The 19,842-nt window shown below is 34.2% G+C and overlaps 4 protein-coding genes across 10 annotated transcripts; 3 read left to right on the plus strand and 1 right to left on the minus strand.

Annotated features, from left to right (window-relative positions):
* The first annotated feature begins 962 nt into the window (after nucleotides 1-962).
* LOC124308376 (protein IMPACT-A-like) lies at nucleotides 963-5,519 on the plus strand. 3 transcript variants are annotated; one of them, XM_046771048.1, is made up of 6 exons: nucleotides 963-1,087; nucleotides 1,520-1,752; nucleotides 2,453-2,713; nucleotides 3,101-3,104; nucleotides 3,204-3,260; nucleotides 3,713-5,519. In XM_046771048.1, exons 1-6 carry the CDS (start codon nucleotides 1,067-1,069, stop codon nucleotides 3,863-3,865), a joined length of 729 nt encoding a protein of 242 aa, XP_046627004.1. In that variant the 5' UTR covers nucleotides 963-1,066; the 3' UTR covers nucleotides 3,866-5,519. The 3 variants fall into 3 exon arrangements, with proteins under 3 accessions (XP_046627004.1, XP_046627002.1, XP_046627003.1); XM_046771046.1 differs by having other exon boundaries at nucleotides 3,101-3,260; XM_046771047.1 differs by lacking the exon at nucleotides 3,713-5,519 and adding an exon at nucleotides 3,358-3,705 and having other exon boundaries at nucleotides 3,101-3,260.
* LOC124309457 (galactokinase-like) lies at nucleotides 4,622-6,596 on the plus strand. Its single transcript, XM_046773121.1, has 4 exons — nucleotides 4,622-4,696; nucleotides 5,234-5,455; nucleotides 5,567-5,765; nucleotides 6,025-6,596. The coding sequence occupies exons 1-4, from the start codon at nucleotides 4,622-4,624 to the stop codon at nucleotides 6,594-6,596; spliced, it is 1,068 nt and encodes a 355-aa protein (XP_046629077.1).
* Nucleotides 6,597-6,600: 4 nt separating this feature from the next.
* LOC124308385 (galactokinase-like) lies at nucleotides 6,601-8,210 on the plus strand. 2 transcript variants are annotated; one of them, XR_006908977.1, is made up of 2 exons: nucleotides 6,601-7,527; nucleotides 7,680-8,073. XR_006908977.1 is itself a non-coding variant. In XM_046771059.1 (2 exons), exons 1-2 carry the CDS (start codon nucleotides 7,381-7,383, stop codon nucleotides 7,954-7,956), a joined length of 432 nt encoding a protein of 143 aa, XP_046627015.1. In that variant the 5' UTR covers nucleotides 6,601-7,380; the 3' UTR covers nucleotides 7,957-8,210. The 2 variants fall into 2 exon arrangements, 1 of the variants encoding a protein (XP_046627015.1); XM_046771059.1 differs by having other exon boundaries at nucleotides 7,672-8,210.
* LOC124308357 (WD repeat-containing protein CG11141) lies at nucleotides 8,211-19,160 on the minus strand. 4 transcript variants are annotated; one of them, XR_006908970.1, is made up of 11 exons: nucleotides 18,904-19,160; nucleotides 17,658-17,914; nucleotides 16,720-16,875; nucleotides 16,029-16,160; nucleotides 15,754-15,914; nucleotides 15,544-15,679; nucleotides 13,728-14,031; nucleotides 11,496-11,661; nucleotides 9,142-9,989; nucleotides 8,900-9,035; nucleotides 8,211-8,793 (listed from the first exon to the last, which is right to left on the minus strand). XR_006908970.1 is itself a non-coding variant. In XM_046770993.1 (10 exons), the coding sequence occupies exons 2-10, from the start codon at nucleotides 17,880-17,882 to the stop codon at nucleotides 8,732-8,734; spliced, it is 2,190 nt and encodes a 729-aa protein (XP_046626949.1). In that variant the 5' UTR covers nucleotides 17,883-17,914; nucleotides 18,904-19,160; the 3' UTR covers nucleotides 8,211-8,731. The 4 variants fall into 4 exon arrangements, 3 of the variants coding, with proteins under 3 accessions (XP_046626949.1, XP_046626950.1, XP_046626951.1); XM_046770993.1 differs by lacking the exon at nucleotides 8,900-9,035; XM_046770994.1 differs by lacking the exons at nucleotides 8,900-9,035; nucleotides 18,904-19,160 and adding an exon at nucleotides 18,662-18,723.
* Between the last annotated feature and the right edge of the window lie 682 nt (nucleotides 19,161-19,842).

The following is a 19,842-nucleotide window of genomic DNA, read 5'->3' on the forward strand; positions in this document are numbered from 1 at the left end:
ACCGACTCCCGATTTCAGGACAATATTTTACACACTCAGTGCTAAATTCACACACCCGAGCTGCCAGTGGAACGCGCTGATATCATATATGCTGGATATACAAATCTACCGCTAGTGCGCTCTCAGTTCACACTCAGTGCAGCCAGTGGAAAACGCTATTATTGAAGCACCGATCGTTTCGCCTAGTGACCACGAGTGTCACTGCGACAGAGGGATGCAGGCCTTCCGTCTCCCTCACACAGCCTGCATCGTGGCCTGCATCTCTCTGTCGTAGCGACACTCGTGGTCACTAGGCGAAACGATCGGTGCTTCAATAAGAGGACACCCTCACCACTGAAATTTTGACCGAGTTTTCAGACCTGTATGTAAGACCGTGGGTAAAAGTATTCGCATTTTCACTATGCGTGGACTAAAGAATTTAGTCAACGTTTCATGTGTGACATTTAGGCCGTGTTCGAAAATTCGTTCGACTGACAGTGGGAGCCTTCCAGCAAGGAGACACAGTGTGACACTGTGTTACACGGTCGAACACTGTGCCTTGGTGCTTGTTGGAACGCTTTGAGGTTCTTAATTCAGTCACTAGAGTCCGCTCATACATTATACGAAAAATCTAGAAACACTGAGCGCTCCAGGAAAAAAAAAACATTTGTGAGACGCGTGTAGATTATCATTGCATTTAATAAATAAATATAAACAATACCATGCGTCGAAAATAAAATCTCTAACTAAAAAATTGGCATGTTCAACACAGTGTCGCTCTGTGTCGCTCTCTGTCGTTGCTGGAAAGCTCCCAGTATTGTCAGCAATCTTTCATCTCTTTTGCGCTTCCAAGTTCGTGAATAGCTCTGACTCTGTCCTAGGGAATTTTCAGTACTGCCAGTCAATTTACGCACACGGTCTTGAAATCTCTTCAATAATTTTGAATTGACCGCTTTTTGTGACGTTACTGGTTGAACTTTTCTATTGGTTCGTCGAAAAAGCTGCGTTGTAGCCGTTGTAGCCATGCTCTAGTGCATCTGACTCCTTTTTGTAACCTTGTCAACCTGCTGTCACGATAAATGCAGAAATGGACGATTTATCTCTACAGGTGTGTACACAAAATTGGTTCGATGATAATACTGATTAACTCTAAATAGCGGGGACCCGTTTCATACCTATGATGCTATGACTGAACTGATCCATAAATCCTAATCACAAAATTAGATACCGAATTCAAATCATTCCAAAGCCAATTTTTTGTATCGGTTAAGCCCGCTGACGTTTTTTATATATCTACAATTTGAATGTTCCAAAGTAAATAAGAAAAATTTGCTTTCATTGTGTTGTAATGAGCCCCCCAAACATTTGTATACATTATTGATCACATAAATATTAATATAACATGCATTATCATCACAACGAATAACTTCACATACTTCTAGCTATGTTTAAGAGGAACTATCCAACAAACTTCAAAATACCTAAATTATTATGTGTTTAATATTTTAATTCTCTCATGTAAAATAAATTTTTATCACAGGTTGATGAAATTGAGGCACTCGTCGCCATATACGACAAAGAATGGCAGACTACTGACGAAGAGAACAGAGCATACTGTATCAACATTAGAAATGGAGACAGTATGGTGAGGCTCTATATAAAGTTGCCTAGTAATTACCCATCCTCCGTTTCACCAACTTACGAAATCTCTGCTCCACACCTCAGTGAGTCTCAAAAGAATCACATTCATCGCCTCTTGGACGAGGTATGCTTGTAGGTTTCTGCATATTCATATAAATATATGGGAAAAAGCTTGTACCGGACATCCAGCAGTCTTGGGAATTTCAAAAGTCCCGGAATTCTGCTTGAATTTATAAATTCTTTAAACAGTCCTAGCAATACTGTGGCATTCTATGTGCCCTGAAAGTTTTTATACTTACAATCTTTTTTCAATGACTTGTTCTTTTCGAATTTATTTTTTTTCCTCTATTCTTTGAATTCTCATTAAGCGTTGCCCATTGAGAATTTGCTTATTTTGACTATTATCAAGACGTAAGCATGACTGATGTAAAAATTCCACAGTCAGTGCAATTTTACATGCAACGCCAATGACTAATATCTAAAACATGGTTTTGTTTTACACAACAATAATACCAAAGAACGTATACCTGTAATTGAATGTTTGTTTTAGATATTTTCGTTTCATTTTGCAAGTAGAATTGCGCTTTGGTATTTTTATATCAGTGTATGAATAGTCATAATAAGTAAAATTTTATTTGATGCTTAAATTCTGATTATAGAATCCTCTTAGAATCTCTAAGAATTCAGCGAGATATGTTGTTTGCAATAGGACCTGTAAAGGTGAAATCATATCACACATAAAAATGTGTGAAATCATGAATTCCAAAAATTTAGGGTTTCACCCAAATCATGTCATAATTTGACTTATTTGTAATTTAATTCTATGTTCCAGAACAAATCTCGGGCAAAATGTAATATTTCAACTGGTTGAAAAAGTTCGAGAAGTTTTGCAGTTTAATTTCCAAGGCTCAGCTTGGTCGGAGCTTGAAAGCTGGCCAGAATCTGAAGAAATCAACATAGTTGAACCAGAAAAAATGAGACCGAATAATGCGGAATATCAATGTCCAGATATTCTACACGGAGGTGTTATTATGGACAGAAAAAGTTCTTTTCAAGGACATGCAGCAATTGTTCACTCAGTAAAACAAGTCGAGTAAGTTACTATAGATTATTAGCTGCACTTTTTACAAATTATGCATGTTCCTTGTCATTGCTTGAAGTTAAAAGTATGGTAAAGTAACATGTACGAAAATTGTAAACTTTCTGTTGTGTGAAAGTGAAATCAGTTCCATTACATTAATGCACGTTCATTTCGAGTGAAAGCAGATTATGTTATAAAAAGCAAACTGTCAAAACAAAGATTGAACACAGTTTTCTCCCAATATCATTTGTTTAATATATGTTACATTTGAATTTAATAACGTCGAGTCACTTATTTATTTTCTTGCTAAGATACGATAGTCCTAAACGAACCAAAAATGTCAGTCTAATAAGCATAGTTCTGTTACTACTTCTCAAGTATTGTTTTCCTCGTTTATAGACAGGTAATACACAAACTACTTGAAGCTAAGAAAATACAACAAGCGACGCATAACGTGTATGCCTACAGAATTTATCGACAGGATGTAAAATGTTTTCTTCAGGACTGTGAGGATGACGGGGAAACACAAGCCGGAAGTAGACTACTGCATTTGCTACAGGTAATATAAGCTTGTTTTAAAAATTTATTCAATATTTAATAATCGATGGTCCGCTTAGCATTACCATTAATGTATTTTCGACGAATTCTGTTAACAGTATCCAGTGATAAAGACATTCCATCAAGTATTTCATGAATCTGCCAATCTTCTGCTCAGTTTCGTTAGGAGAAACTGAAGTTTCCACTTGCACAAATTTAACAGTGAAAAGCTTAAAATTTGTATTGCTTAAACTTGGCGTTCCTATAATCCTGGCAATATTAAAAACTTAGCAAATGTTGTGCACTCAATGCCAATATCTGTAAATTTAAGTATATTAAAGTTGTCCTGTAACATTTTGTCTCTTGAGCTTCAAACACTTCAGTTTGATGTCTTGAAATTTTCGTAAAATTTTTCAGAAACTCCAGGATCAGTAATTTTGATCTCATTTATTTATCTGAAAAACAAATTTATAGGTCATGGGTGTAAAAGATGTAGTCGTTATCGTGTCACGGTGGTACGGTGGCATACAACTTGGACCAGATCGCTTTCGCCACATCAATAATGCTGCCAGGCAAGTTCTTGCGACTGGCAATTTAATACCAGACAAAGCTAGAAAGAAAGCGTAGCAGGCATATGTTTTTTCATTGAGTATTACATCCATGTTGTACATGTTATAAGAAGAATACTTACAGTCAACGATGTTGATATTATTTCCTGCAAATATGTAAATAGATATCCATACTCATAATATACGTCTTGAACTTACACAGCATTCCTATATTTTTTTATTGATTAATCGTCCTGCTCATATTCAACGACAATTTTAACCATGTTTCAACGACTTGTGAAGTAATGATGATCAATGAAACTGTCATTTTGAACTATCTTTGTGGACATTTTTCTTGAGAATCAAGCAATGGATGACAGAACATTTGAAAATTATAAGGCTGAATTATAGTAGCCTGTGATACCCTGACTACTACGCGATTGCTTGAATTAAAAAAAAAATTGATACCTTATGTGACGTTTTCAAGGTTTAATTATTTATATTGGTACGCAACCTTTTAGGGAAAAAACCCTGTTGCACATCGCGGATTGTACGGTATGGTTTGAAACGTTGACAAAAAAGTACATCAAAGATGGTCACTTTTTAATAAATCTGTGTGAAACTGTAGTGACAGTCCATATGAAATTCCTTTATTCCATTTTACCTATCATAGACAAGCCTCTAAGGTTCAATCTTGGGTTTAATTCTTCCGTCAATGGCATACGAACACTGAAAGTGATTTTCCCTATTCGAATCTAACATATTTTTTATTCTTATTCTATTCGTCACTGTAGTTACTCAATTCCAATCCTTTTTCAATACAGGTTACCCAATTATGTGCAACAATTTAGAAGAAAAATCTAATTACTGCGGTCCTTATACGTTGAACGATGTTACGTCGATCAAACAAGTACATGTTTATCTAACAATATTGAATTTCATCTTCCTAGTCTTTACTGAGTGTCTAAAACTCAAAAAAAACCTGGAAATAGAAAATGCACATAGGGAATTTGAAATATCTAGAAAATTCCGAAAATTTTGTGTGATTTCTAAAATTTCAATATATTTTCTTTGACTGATCTAGTGAATTACTATCTCTTGTTTTATGAATAATATGCAATCGATATGTTTCTTCCAATGGAAGCATTCTTTCATCTCGCAGCTACCGCAGATCTGCTTTTCTAACTGAAGTCTAGTTTTCTATGATACAGATTTTGTTTTAATTGAACAGTAGATGAGATATTTCACTTGGTGCAATAGCATTCGGTCATCAGAGAATTTCATACTTCGTGTAACCAATTTCATTCTTATGCCCAAAACCTTAATTATAATTTTTGAAATTTGATCGAAGATATCCACCAATTTATTATGTAAATTTAAAATACTTTAAATTTATTTAGATTAAAACCTGTTTAATTATCTATAATCTGTGATGAAATAATTTTAGTTTGCCCAGGACTACGCAAATGAAATTAGCTTGTATATGGATGATTTTGTTTATACAAAAGAGGTTCATCAGAGCCCATCGTTAAAAATGTTAGTCTCATTCGCTGAGAAGGAGTTTCACAGAGAATTCTCCAAGCCACCAACATACGCCGTTTATGCACCGGGCTGTGTTAATTTATGTGGCGAAAGCGAAGATTTTAACGATGGAAAAATTCTATCTATGGTACGAAATGCTGTATTTGTAAAGTAACTTTCATATAAAATTATCTTATTTTACACAATCAGAATTTGAATTGTTAAATAATTTATTCAAAATATACCATTTCAAAAACAGGCCACTCAGCTTGTAACTGTGATAGTCGGGACTCGAAGGGCTACGAGTAGGGTGTGCAAAATAAAGACATTGTTGAGAGAAAAAGGTGAAGAAAATTATGCCAAATTTTCTATAAACACAAGCGGTCTTGATACAAGTAGTCAAGTTACATGGGTGAATTACGTAAAAGCTGTTATACGCAATTTCAGAGTTTCCAAAGGTTCGAAAATATCAGAAGTTCATCAAGTGATACATTCTTATCTCACATTCTGAATCTTCGATCTGGTTTCAAACACAATCATGAAAAAAAGTCAAATTCATTTTTACAAGTTATTATTTCTCTTTGTTTATGTGCGCTGTTTGGAAGCACAAGCAACGATGACAATTTCAACAATTTTGCATAATAATTCTTTATTAATATTTTTTGGACTGCTTCTATTCATAAAAAGTCACATGCGCATCATTAATAACTTTTTCAGAATATATTCCTGGATTTAAAGCACTGATAGTATCCAGCATACCAATAAAACGTGGGCTAGGGAGCAGTTCAGCCTTAATAGTTGCTATGTACACGTTGCTAGAAGCGATTACCAAAGTGTACACGACGAACACATTAGAGAAATCAATCGCATGCCAACAGGCAGAAAAAATCGCTATGTCGGTTTCTTGCGGTATTTGGAAAACTTTGCTCCCTATTGTCGGTATCGAAGGAAAAATAATGGAATTTGACTCAAGATTGCTTGAAATCCAAGAGCATGTTTGGAGCCCATTGGATATCGATTTGATTTTCATAAATTCCACTGAGGATGCTAGCGACACATTGGTATATCAGAAGTATTTGAATCAGTGTAAAGAAGTTGCCTTTGCACTAAATCTAATAAGCCTGAGGGATGCCACTATCCCTAAGCTTGCAACAGTCGGACAACTATTCTCATCTTCATCGCTAAAAGCGGCATGCCACGTTATTAATGAAACTGATAGAGTGACCACAGCAGGGCAACTAATCGACCATTGCCATTGGAAAAAACTAGGTTTCGTAATCAGCTTATGAGAAACATTTAAATGCTTTTTTTTTATAAGCCACCTATCGAGACAATTTGGATTTAAAAATACAAAAAAGATTTCCTAAACCCGGCTTGATTGCAGACCTACTATATGCTAGATCCCTATCTTGAGTAAGTTTTCCTAGCAAGAAAGATACATCTACCGGTAGTTCAAGTATGGTATTTTTATGGAATTTTTGTTTAGCTCTTTTTTACGTTTGAGATACGTGGACTTCGATATTTGGAGAATTATACGTCAGTCTCCAAATCGACCAGGGCACCCCCTTCAATATTTATAATCTTACAGAGAAGCATTACTAAAAATTAGTATATGTTTGTGAAATTCTGTGAAAAACTATTCATCGAGTTTCATTTCAATTTTTTTAAGAAGTTGATTTATTATTTTTTGTAGATGGTTGTAATTTTTCATATTTCATTGTTCAATGTTTTGAACTACCAAAACTGTGTAAAGAAGAACAACGATTTCCTCCGAAAAACAACGGTTATTTAGGATTTTTTATTTGTTTGCGTTTTCATAGAATATTGCAAAATTATTTTCATCAGGAAGATCTCAATCTAAGTTGGGCAATCTTCACGAGCACTAATCATCTGAGAATTTACCACAAGTAACGTGAAGAGAACTCCTACAGAGAAATCCTGCATGCAGACAAATGGACCAGATTTTAGACACGGAATGTTTATAGAAAATGTTAATGTTTCCAGAGAATCTCACCTCAATCTTCACTGTGGTACTTATAGTGATTAATTTTTGTACGGCTCTTAGGAAATGTAATGTGGGAGAGTCACTGTTCGATGAGGGATAACTTTGGATCATCTTGTTCTCAAGTTGAACGCATAATGAGTATGATACAAAATATTCCCGGCGTTTACGGAGCCAGAATTGTCGGCCGAGATTTTGGCACCATTGTTCTTGTCTTGGTGAGTCTTGTCCAAAAACACCTACAACTGAAGAAAGGGACAGTATTGCCATTCCACTCCTCATAAGAATAATAACAATGATAGGAATGATAATAATAATTCTGTACTTTACAATCCAATATCGGATTATCATTGCCCTCTAAGGTACACAGGCACGCTGTAAAAACGATGGTGAATGCTTTGCGCAGTGGTGACCAATGTCAAGAGTATCAAGTTGTAAAACCGTCGTCCGGTTCCGGAATTTTATACGCAGACACAAACGAGCAGCTTTTGCCAATCGTAAGCAACAAGAAGCGACTCAGAAAATCTCATAGAAACAATTTATTTGTAGGTGATTATAATGATTATCACCAACAGTATGATACTATTTACGGTATCAGAGATAAGAAAACTTTTACACCTGTGAAAGAAACTTACACAAAATATTAATATCAAATGTGGTTGAAACAAAATTTTCGTCGCATGATATTTTTGTGCCAAAATTACCTGTTCCAACAAATACAGATATCATAACAGGTAAAAATAGAACACGACGTAATCTGTATACATGTTAGTTTATTTGTATTTGATTACCTATAAAAGTATACATTTTATAGGCATACGATACAATAAAAACAATGTCAATAGTGATATTTGACTAGAAATTGTAAAAAAATTTTTGTAAATAAACAACGTGATTAAAACACGAATTCGATACTTAAAATATATACATCTCATACATACATATCAATAAAACAGATATAAAAAAAATCGTATGTGAACAATGATATATTATGGATAATGTTTGTAACTTCTAAATAGGTGTAATTTAAGTACTGATTATGGAATACTTTTACAGCGCTCTCCCCATCACATAATATGGAATCATTCTTATTAAAATGGTACTAATATAATTACCATAATCAATATATCCATGGCCCTTATATCAGAATATATAGCAAATAAAATTACAAATAATTATAAATAACTAAAAAGAAGTATTTAAAATTCGTGTGGTGCTTACTCAGATAACTTAAAACCTAAAAAACTATACATAAAATTATTATTCACCATTATCCTGTGACAAATACTACAGCGCCCATCAAACGTACTCGTGAAAAACATTTTCTTCCATAGTTGTCCATTCAGAGCTATTCTTCTTTTCTTATTAAGCTTCTTTTTTTATTCACTACTTGTCATAAGTGAATATTGGAATTACCGTTAGTTAAACTAGGACCCAATCCTCTTCCTCTATGCTTGACAGTGTAATAAATTCTTTTGAGAGAGCTGAAAACATTGATTGTAGAATATAGTGGAACAATATAATGCTAAATATTGGATGGCGTTATAGACAAAAAATATTTGTATTGGATATTCATAATTTTTTACATACTATCACAATGGGATGCAACATACGAATGTAAAATTCCGTCTGATCAAAGTATTAAATATCATAATAATGCAGGTATCTCGAGAACAATAGAATTTACAGATTTGAAAGACTGCAGATTTTCATATCTCGTTGCACACTATAACAGGTAAAAATTACAGGCAAATAAAACTTGTACATATGAATTCCATGTTGGAAATTTGAAAGTAATTCACATGTATATTTGACAATATTCATATACTCACCATTAAATTGACTTTCCAACTCGTGATTTCTTTCTTTATGCGCAGATGATCCAGAGTTGAAGTCAACTTCGTCTATTCCATGTGTTTTATGACTCTGGTTAGATTTTTGTTGTAATAATTGTTTGGTACATTCTCCAAGGTCTTGCAACTTTTTCAATTCTGTTGTATAACTTTCATCTTCCTCATCAATTGATTCAGTATCTGGATTATCGTTGTAGTCTGTGATTATATGGTTCAATGATTCGTTTGAACTGACAGTACAATCAATTTCAACTCGTATGCCATTGAAGTTTTCTGAGTCAGCGAGGTTTTCTAAAGGACTTGCATTCTCATCATCGCAATGGAAAGCTGCTGGAGGTTGTTCTGTACCTGGGATAGCTATAGTATCGCACAGCAAATTCTTGGTTCCTAGTTCCAAGTTGATGTCGTGGTATACGGTAAAGGGGGACGACTTAATTGGCTCTACTTGATTGCTCTTCAGCGGCATTTTATCAAAAACTGTTGGTTCAGTGGACGAATTCATGCAATCAGTAGTTGTTACTCTATTCTCATTTCCATTCAAGCAGCTACGTATGAATTTTTTGTTTTTCCGTTCAGGAGTGAATACAATATCCTCAAATTCCTGTTCACCGATCTTTTGGAATATTCGCCAGCGTTCATCTTGTGTTTTCTTCTGAATAATATCGTTCCGATTCCCAGATTCGAAATCCGTGGTAGCAGGCTCTTCAGTCACCTCAGTTATCAAATTCATTTCAACGCCTAACGGAGGAATATGCGGAATTTCTATCGCTTCTTCCCCTTTTGTTACTGTTGTAGTATCTGTCCCGACTGTAATTGTAGGCATGATGCTGTAAAATGATCCAAACGTTATTTATTGCAATATTCACGATAAACGAAGAAATCCACTACTACCTGATGACGCAGATTATTAGTTTGATAAAAAAGTTTGGGTAATTCTCAGTGTAACCTAATTATAAAACCACTGATTCAAAGCATGTGAAGTATGTAAATTCGATGTAAATAACTCTTATCCAGAGTAGCAAGTTCTTGATGAGCAAGAAGAGCATGAGAGAAATTGCATTGTTCTACAAGTTTTAACATCATTCACATTATGAACTCTTTAAAGGAGTTATCAAGTACAAGAAAGTCGAATTATCTTTGGCACACTCAACGTCACCAGATCAGTTTCGCAGACTTGCCAGGGTTAAGGTATATGGCAGTGCATGGGCAGCTTCATCAATTATCTGCAAACAATCTGCAGCCGAAATTTGATTTTTTTGCAATCTAGATATCCTGCAGGACATACCAAAAGGCAAAAATTCTTAAAGTTTCAGACCTCTAGCAGTTTATGGTCTGGAAAAAATACATTGATCAGTTTTTAAACTTTCACTTTTAACAATTTTATTCTTACATTCGAATTTATATCATTGCCTTATTGCGAAAAGAGAATATGATCTAAGGTATTTACTAAGAATGGAACCCTAGGAATTCGTATCAGGCTGGACCTTCAAGAACATTTTGTCATTAAAGAAACCGTTTTTTCTCAGCTATAATTTAACGTCTTTATCTAAAATCTAGCAATTTTTTTAGATGAAGGACTCATTCAAAGTGCCAGATATGAGTTCGTGACGAGAGTTACAATTGATTCTATGAAGCACAACCGCTTTTTGTTTCAGTAAAATATTTTTAATTTGTTTACATTTTTGGCAGAATATTTCTTTGTTCCTTACATTTTTAGAATTAAAGTTTGCAACAAATGTAAATAAAATGAAAATATTTTATTGAGCCACCAAAATGTTATGCTACATAAAATCCTTTTTATTCCATTTCCCGCACCTTTTCAAAAAATACTGACCTTTTCACATATAAAAACTGCGAGATTTTACACAGAAATATCAAATTTGAGATAAACGTTAGGGAACACAAAGTAAAGATTTTTGGTGAAAAAATGATTTTTTTGTACGGCCCATAAGGATCAAGCCTAAAACGAATTCCATGATCATAGAGATCAGACGTTACTACACTGGAACCACCTTGGAATACAATAAAAATTCAAATGTCAAAATAATTCTCCTTAAAGATAAAAGAAATTGATCAACTTTTTGTATCTTAGTATGTACTAGAAGATATCAAAATGGCAGAAAAATCTAGCTTTTGACCCTGTATCATTCACAGATTGGTGAACCAGCTATCCATATTTTTAGGCAATGCCAGTGTTGTGAGGGGTTATTAAAGAATTCATAAAGTTTTGACAAAAAATCGTAAAAGCTAAACAGGATCGTATTCAAGTCCTCAGTTTAGTTGGTCACAATTTAATGTGCTTGTACATAAATTTTTGATACATAAATTTTTACCTTATGGACTGGATTAGGTTGCTTGGGTTTATTTTGAGAAGTGGAATTGCTGGTACAATAGAACTTTCTTTAAATTTAGATGTCAATTCCATAATTCCAGCAGCTATTGGCTTACTGATTTCTGCCAGCGACGGTAATGGGTCTGTTATAGTTTCCACCTCTGGAACTACAAATTTAAGTGAAATACTTAGTGATAATGTTTCAAATTTACAAATGTATCATTTACAAATTGCATCTCATATCAAAAATTTATTACTGGGCGCGGCAGATTAAATATGAGTACCGTGTATTCACGGTCAAAAAGTACTTGAAACACGAATCATAGCATCTTCTTCAGGCCTATTTGACAAATTCTAAAGTTACAGTCAGCGAATGTCACCCAACACTCTCTCAACACCATGTACATTATCAATCTCAACTAAAATTGATTCAAGGATACTTGTGACGGGAATAATAACTAGCATAAAGAGAGGATCATGTGTGAAAACGAAAGACTTTTATTTTCAAAGTTTTTAGGTACACGAAAATTAGATTTTAAATGCGTGTAGAGGAAGTTTCAAATATGAAAATTTCCTATTCTATTCATGTACTTTGTTTGGATATTAAAAGATTAGCGACAAGGTTCCAGTTCAAAGATTTTTGTTCGAATAACGCCTCAAGCTCTTCCATTTTCTTTTCTCTCTGCTCATATCTAGCATCGTTAAATTCTATCTGACTTTGTTCATTCATTAAGAGATTTTTAACAAACAAAACTGGTTCCAGTCCAAAAATATTTTGATGTTTTAATTCTACCAACAAAGGGTCGTCAGTATCTTCAGTCTCATCTTTCGCACTACCATCTAACAGATTTAAATTATGATCGTCAGATTCCATAAATCGTGCTAGACGGTCAAGGTGTTTCATTTGAGTCGTTTTAAAAGTTTTTTTTCCATGCGATTCTCGGCTTTTCCAATTTTTTAAAGCTTTGCAAAGATAGAGCCACTTCAACCGAGCTTTTTCAGTAGCATTTTCACCAAAATCAAGACCTTTTTGACTACAGTGCCAAACAACGTCCAACCAAATGTGTTTCTTAGTCAATTTTGACGATTTGAGAGATGCCTGAATTCCTGGTGAGGTCATTACGTCGATAAAAATGTCAGTTGGATTTTGTTTCGTTACATCTGATATAAAATGCTCTGAAACAGATTATATTTACTTGAGAATACACGACATGATTATGGAAGTACTGTTTATACTTTTAATCATATTATAATCATCGAAATGGAGAATGATCATAGTTTGGCTCATTTGTTTCTTTTTCGACATTAACGGAATTTCAAATAAAATTCTAATGTTAATGTATAGACATACTTAGAATCTTACAAGTTTCCACTGACACTAACTAATGTTAACTTTATTATGTACAATACGGTCTTTTTATAAAACCTTCTGGTGTAATATGCTGTTTCGCTGTGCGAGTCCACACAATTATCGAAGATTACGAGGAAATTTGCTAAAATGTGTACACCCATACAGTCTTGCTATAACGAGACCCCACAAAAATCTGTTATAACTTTTGAATGATATCATTTCAGATTTAAAAAATGAACAAATAACGCCATATTTCCTCTAAGCATGATAAAAAAAAATTTACATGAATTTACGTTTTTGTTATACATATCAATCATTCACAATTTCAATGAAAAATTAAAAGTGAAGTAAACATACTACACTGTATATGAGGAGAGACAAAACAATTAAGTTCAATACGGTATACTTTCGGTTTTCTCAAAACCAGTGTTCTAGGCTTAACTATGCATCGCAATTCTTAAAACAGAGTGACGGCGACTATGAAAACTAGAAATAGTTAAGGATTCTCTAATAATAAATGAAAAAAAAAAAAACTCATTTTCTTCAATCGGTTCTTGTCGAACTCAAAAATTCGATATATTTTTTCTTTTTAATTCGATATAATGCGGTATTATGTGTCAGGAAGGAATGGTGGATTACTGCATTTAAAATGAGGATGGATTTCAAACGTACCTAACTTTTTTATTTGTTCAGGCAGAGGTTGGCTGACATTTTACTTAGTTTATTGCAAAAGGTCAGTGAAAATCTAAAGTTGGCTGAGAAAAGTCGAGAAGAAGACAGGGAATTGTATTTTTAGTTAATTTGTTGACACCCTGAAGAATGAATAGGTTACTTATCACATTCTATCGATGAGCTCTTTAAATTCCATGCAAGTATACTCACCAGATAAAAGAGTATCTGTTTCTGGATGATAAGCAACGCGAATAATATTCCTATCTCCTTCCAATATGAATAACTCATCTTTATTACAAGCAACGCTTGTGACCCGCCTTAGATCTGTGACAGCCGACGTTATTCCAACATTGATAGGGTTTATTACATAGACAACATCATCGCTGTACGTCACCAACAAATCCTCACAAAATGGCAATATAATACCAAGTGTTGGTTCACCGCGGCTTTTTTTAGTATTCTCTGAAACTGGATTCAATAACTCAACTTCCGTATATCCAGTCTGGAGAGCATCCTTCAAAATAATAAACATTGATTAAATAGTATGGATTTATCACCATTACTGTGTAACTAGGGGAACGAGTATCGAACAAAATTCAGGGCTATAGTTCCTAAACAAGTAGAAGCGATGGTTTTCAAGGGGGCACATAGAGTAGATGGCTGAAAGAGTGGGAGAAATTTGAGAATTTGCATCTCGACCACCAATTATACAATTCAATTGGAGTTTGTTTAATTGAAAATGAAGGAGATTGATTTTCATTGACACATATCTCTTCATAGAAATCAATCGACAGAAAGGATTGTTATTGAAAATAGCATCAACCATTACACTTGGTGACATGTTTTGCGGTGCCCATGATATCTCAAAAATGGCTCAACCACTTTACTGCAAATTTGGAGACAATATCAGGGTATCTACTTCTTTCAACGACCAGAAAATCATGACATTTAAGATTCTTTCAGCAACAAAATAAGCATTCTTTCATGATTTTTTTGATAATCCAGAACTACATTGCAAACCTTACCAATACACGCAATAAATATAACAATATGTTCCATACATAGGAAGAAAAAAAAAACACATTTTCTCTAAATTGATCTATGTATACAAGAGACTCAAAATTAGCAAAAAAATTTAAATGACTATCAATATTCCGTATATTAGTGAAATCTGAGTTATTAATTAAGCTAAAAGTAAAATTTTCAGGTGCATTAATAAAATTTCATGACATTTCATGACTTTTTAAGGGTTGCATTGAATTTTATGACATTTAAAATTTTTTAGGTATTTTCAGGTCGCTAGACACCCTGAATATTTTCGAATAGTTTCTCTTATATTGCAATACTAATTTCAAAAAAAAAAAATTACCAACAACATGACCGTTTGGAGTGCACTTTAGATTTTTCGTGAAAAAATTTACAACTCTTTTATTTAATTAACAAAAAAAAAACAAGTTTCCAAAGAAAAAGTGAGATTGTGGCACAGAATAAAATATCCAAGAATACTGTCTTATATTTGAACTGAATTACTGAGCCGTTTTTCGAGATATCGTGGGTACTGCAAATTTTCAACAGTCTTCTTGGATATGCTCCATTAAACATGGCATTTTGAATGGTTTTGAATACTTGGAATACGATTCCTTTTTTGCATTCCAAGACATCACGGCACCTTAAGTTATGATTCAATCCTTCAACAGTGAATTTTTTAAAAGCCAAAATCATTGTGGCAAAGCTATAATTTGTACAATATAGTTTTACGACCAGATCAAATTCTTTGCGATTATTCGCAAATTTCTCTTATGCTATGAATAAAATAAAAGCGGAGTCGACTAAAAAATTTTCCATTAATTGTTAACTGCACAAAAATTCGGTTATACAGACTTTGACAAAATAATGAAAATTTAGAATTATGAGATTTAATCATGGATCCACAATTCTTGGAAAATATGGAAACAAATATTGTGTTGTTGTATAAGTAACTGGATTCGTTGTAACTCATAAAATATTATAACATTATGTGATTTACCTTGAAGATCAGTGTTTTCAGAACAGTTCCGTGTTTATCGGCTTGCCACAGTCTGACACCAGGCCTGCTACAGTAAATGACAGGTTCTTGAAATGGGCTTTGACGAGGACCAAAGCATGCCCCTAATTTTCCCAACCTGAAATGTTGTAAATAAATTTATCACAATTAGCATCTTTGAAAAATGTATGTAAAATTTACCGATTTACTAACATTTTACGTTCTTTCTGGCCAACCTGAGACACCTTGTCATTTTGGTTTCGGTTCACAAGAATTGTGCGAAAGACTGTGGAAACTAGTAAAAGGCCTTGTTGATAACTCAACTGGACTACTGGGTACTTTTCATTGAGTAATTCCGATGACTTGGACAAGTGCTTTAAAGAAAAATAAAATAAACAAGTTATTACGCAGACTATCTGTTATCGACCGCTAAAAGGCTTTCGAATGAATGATTGAAAAAAGAAATCGAAATGTACAAAATTGTTTACCATGTAGAAATCAATTTCTGTTATCACTACAAGACCATCTTGATCTCCACTGAACAGTTTCATTCCATTTTTTGACCATTCAACAGTAGTTACAGCTTTTTTATGGAGACCACCGATGTTGTAGCGTTCAACCTGCATCAGAGGTAAAAGTGAATAGGGCTTTCTCTAGCAAATGGGCCAAATTATACAATGACCTCTCGCATGTTTATACTTTTCTTAGACTGTAATGTACCTGAATTTCTGATCAATTAAGCTTGATCAGAAACTCAAGATGATGCTAATAGTAAGCTTTAATAAAAAAAAAATTTAGATCAGTGCAATATTAGGGCTCAAGTAGAATTACTAAGGTTTATTCATTTACCTTGGAAGACATTTTTTTCAAAACACAGTAATGGGGACAACGTGAGCTTTCAACCAAGCTTGATGGATTGCAAGTTCACGGTAGTGTACTGTACTGCATTAATAGAGAATTCCAGTAAAAATCGAGGCTACTTGATTAGACTGAATACAAAGTTTTTTTCAGTCTTAAAGTCAAAGGGCAATGTGGCAAAGTAGCTTAGCTGATGAAGGAACCACCAAATACAGCATAACGTTTTTAAAAGTGAATTGGGATGAACTAGTTTTTTTTTGTTTTGTAAGTGACGAATCATAAATTTAAATTTGTAAAAAAGTAATAGAAGATTATGCTCACTTGCTTTTTCTGTTTTGGTTTAAGACTATCCGGTAATGAGTCTGGAGGGTTTTTTGGAATTTGAAAAACTGTTACTATGCCTTGATCATTCCCTGCCGCTACCATGTAATCCACTGTCGATATCACCCTTACACACGTAATTGATGTATTTGTATTCTGAAAATATATTATTTTTTAAAATTAATAATGTGCAACGTCAGCAGAGACTCTGATTTAAAAAATGAAACATGTGGAAGCAAAAATGAATAAAGGGCAGAAAATTTCTAAATCTTTTGAAATCAGATATTGCGACCATCGTATTTTCTAGTTTCTACCCAGCCCCCAATTTTTAGATTGAAATAATGAGATGCTTAACATAAGCATATGACTTTTCTCCAATTTGATAGCTGAATTAAATTAGTAAAAACTGTTCTGGTCATTACACATCAACACATAAAATTTGGATAAGATATTTATTTATGTGAGCTGCACAACTCATGTAAATATAAATGTGAGAAAGAAAATAAAAAAATTCAGGATTGCTAGACATCATGAGTATAACAATATTTTACACGACACCGGAGTCGGTAACATTAGCGTAGTAAAACATTGAGAGAAAAATAACTGTTCGTTAACTTCAGAATATCTTGCAGTTAAACAGTTGAATTTGCAACATATATAAGTATCATGTAGATTGTATTGTGGTTTATTAAATATCAGACAATCCTACAGTCGCGAAACCACGAATTTTTTTAGAAATGCGTAGTTACATTAACATAACAAAATTTAACTTAATTATTTTGCTTAAATATTATTATTCCTGGTTTCGGTTTTTTGCTCTACTTATAATACAGTGAATCATATTGAAAAAAAACTTCTAATCAGATCGGAACAATTACTTCAATTTCACCATCGCAGCGTTATATACTAGAATTATTATAATAGAAAAATTTTCATACTTCGCAACGTAGCCTTTGAAGGTCTCCTTTCTCCCTGTCGTACCAATAAACCAAGCCATGGTTAGTGCCAATGGCAATGAATTCTGTTACAGCATCAATGCATGTGAAATTAACATCCTGTGTAAACAGACCGTTTTGGGACTTCAGTGGTATTTGTTGGAGAAGTTTGGTTAGCGGTACCCATTCCCTGAGCAACCCGCCATCTTCGCACATGGGTGTTGTCATGATGCGTTGTATATATACCAAGTCAACTAGAGCTGTTTGAACGTGAGAAAAGTTTGCGGTCAACATCAGTTTTTATAACAAAATAAATAAATCTAAATAAAATTTCATGGTTGTTAGAGTAGTAGGAATGAACCTGAGAACCTATTAACTTAATTCTCCATCCGTACCATTTTTGGCTGGTAAAAATCTGAATTTTAAAAAAAATTGGCAATCAATTATAAGTGAATCAATACAGAATCTAGCATCTAGCTCTATGGCCTTATTATGACCCACAAGGCTAAGTGTGCCACAGCAGTAGTTTTACTATAATAGAAAACCTTTATGAAAGCATTTACAACAAAATTGAGTTGAAACAATAATTATTCTGCTGGTACACAGACGAACATAGAGACGTGTACAATTCTTCAATCACGAAGTAGTGTCTTATTCAATAAAATGCCCAAAACTACTGAAATAGTCACTGGAATATATAATTAGGGTAGCTATTCCCAGGAACAAGTGGAATGTGTATATCATAAAATAAAAATCTGCTGTGCTCTGTAATGTGATCGATTTCAAACAGTACATCTAAGCATTAAAGTCACTTGTAAAATAACACACGTCTGATGAAATATTTCCAATACATCATTACGACCCAATAATAGTCAACAATCGTGGCAAAAAAAAGAGGCAACAAACAGTGAAATTCTAGAGATTGCATATAATTCCTTGAATTTTCCAATACATCGGCTGTTTGCGGAAATACTGTAAATATGGATGAAAAAGTTGAATTGTTATACCACATTACTTTATTAGACTGCGTTGCACAATTTAAATTACAAATTCCAATAGCTTGTACTAGTAGAGAAATAAACTGTTGACCAGTTAAAAAATTTCGCTAAACAAGAAGTATGGTTTAAGAAGTTGAATTATTTAGATGTATATGGGTATTTAAGTAAAAACTGATTGAAACATCCGTTTGTTTTCCTTCGTTTGCTCGTTACAAGTAGTTGACAGGTAAATTACTCATAAGTTGACGTACCTACTGCAAATACTTCAATTTGCCGAGAACATTTTTAATCGCAGATCCATGAGCTGTTCTGCACTGTTAGGGTTTAGAGCATCATTTTTGGATCATAAAATCCATAAATGTAATTCTGCAAGTTTTGATAATAATTTTCTGATGCGTTACAATAGCGTCGGAAATTTCAGCATTCCGGTTTCCAAGCCTTCCCCCTTTTCTGACAACCAATTTTGAGGTTGCCTACTCACAAGCGTTGTCTGAAAATTACTAAATAGTAAAGACAGCCAGTCATGGGTATTCTTTTGAAGGGAAGCAAGCTAAAGGCACGGTCTTACATACAGGTCTGGAAACTCCTATGCTGGGAACCACGATTATTCGCGTCGCTCAGCGAGGGTAAATTTCGATTCTAGCGGCACCACCAGTTGTCGCTGCGGTTTAGTTACCAGGATAATAATACATAACCTCAATAAATACGATGAGTGAGCGTGAGTGAGCGAATACCCATATAGGTATGTATATGCGAATACCGCGGCTTGTTTGGACCCCCCCGGCCCCGCTGCCGCCGTTGATGAGATCGCAACGAACCTAGTGGCGACTAGTGAACACAAAAATGGCTTCAATAAGCGACCTACCCCCTACAATGGAGTTTCCAGACCTGTATGTAAAAGACCGTGGCTGAAAGGAACCGTAGGCAGGCAGGTATGGTAGTGCACTACATTTACCGACTGGCCTTAGCGCTCACAAGTCGCTCAGAATGGGCGCTTTCCTACGAGTTGATATAAAGCGACAGAGCCAAACACACTCCGGCACAGTGCAGGGACGATGTTGAAATCGTAAGAGTCCCGACACTTTCGGAAAATTCAGGGGTTATGGGTTTAACATTTGACATTGAAAAAAAATAATGTTGACTATTTTGAATATTCGTCTATGATCGAATGTATACCTCAAGGCTTCGCA

The sequence above is a fragment of the Neodiprion virginianus genome, chromosome 7, assembly GCF_021901495.1.
Source record: "Neodiprion virginianus isolate iyNeoVirg1 chromosome 7, iyNeoVirg1.1, whole genome shotgun sequence".
Classification (NCBI taxonomy): Eukaryota; Metazoa; Arthropoda; class Insecta; order Hymenoptera; family Diprionidae; genus Neodiprion; species Neodiprion virginianus.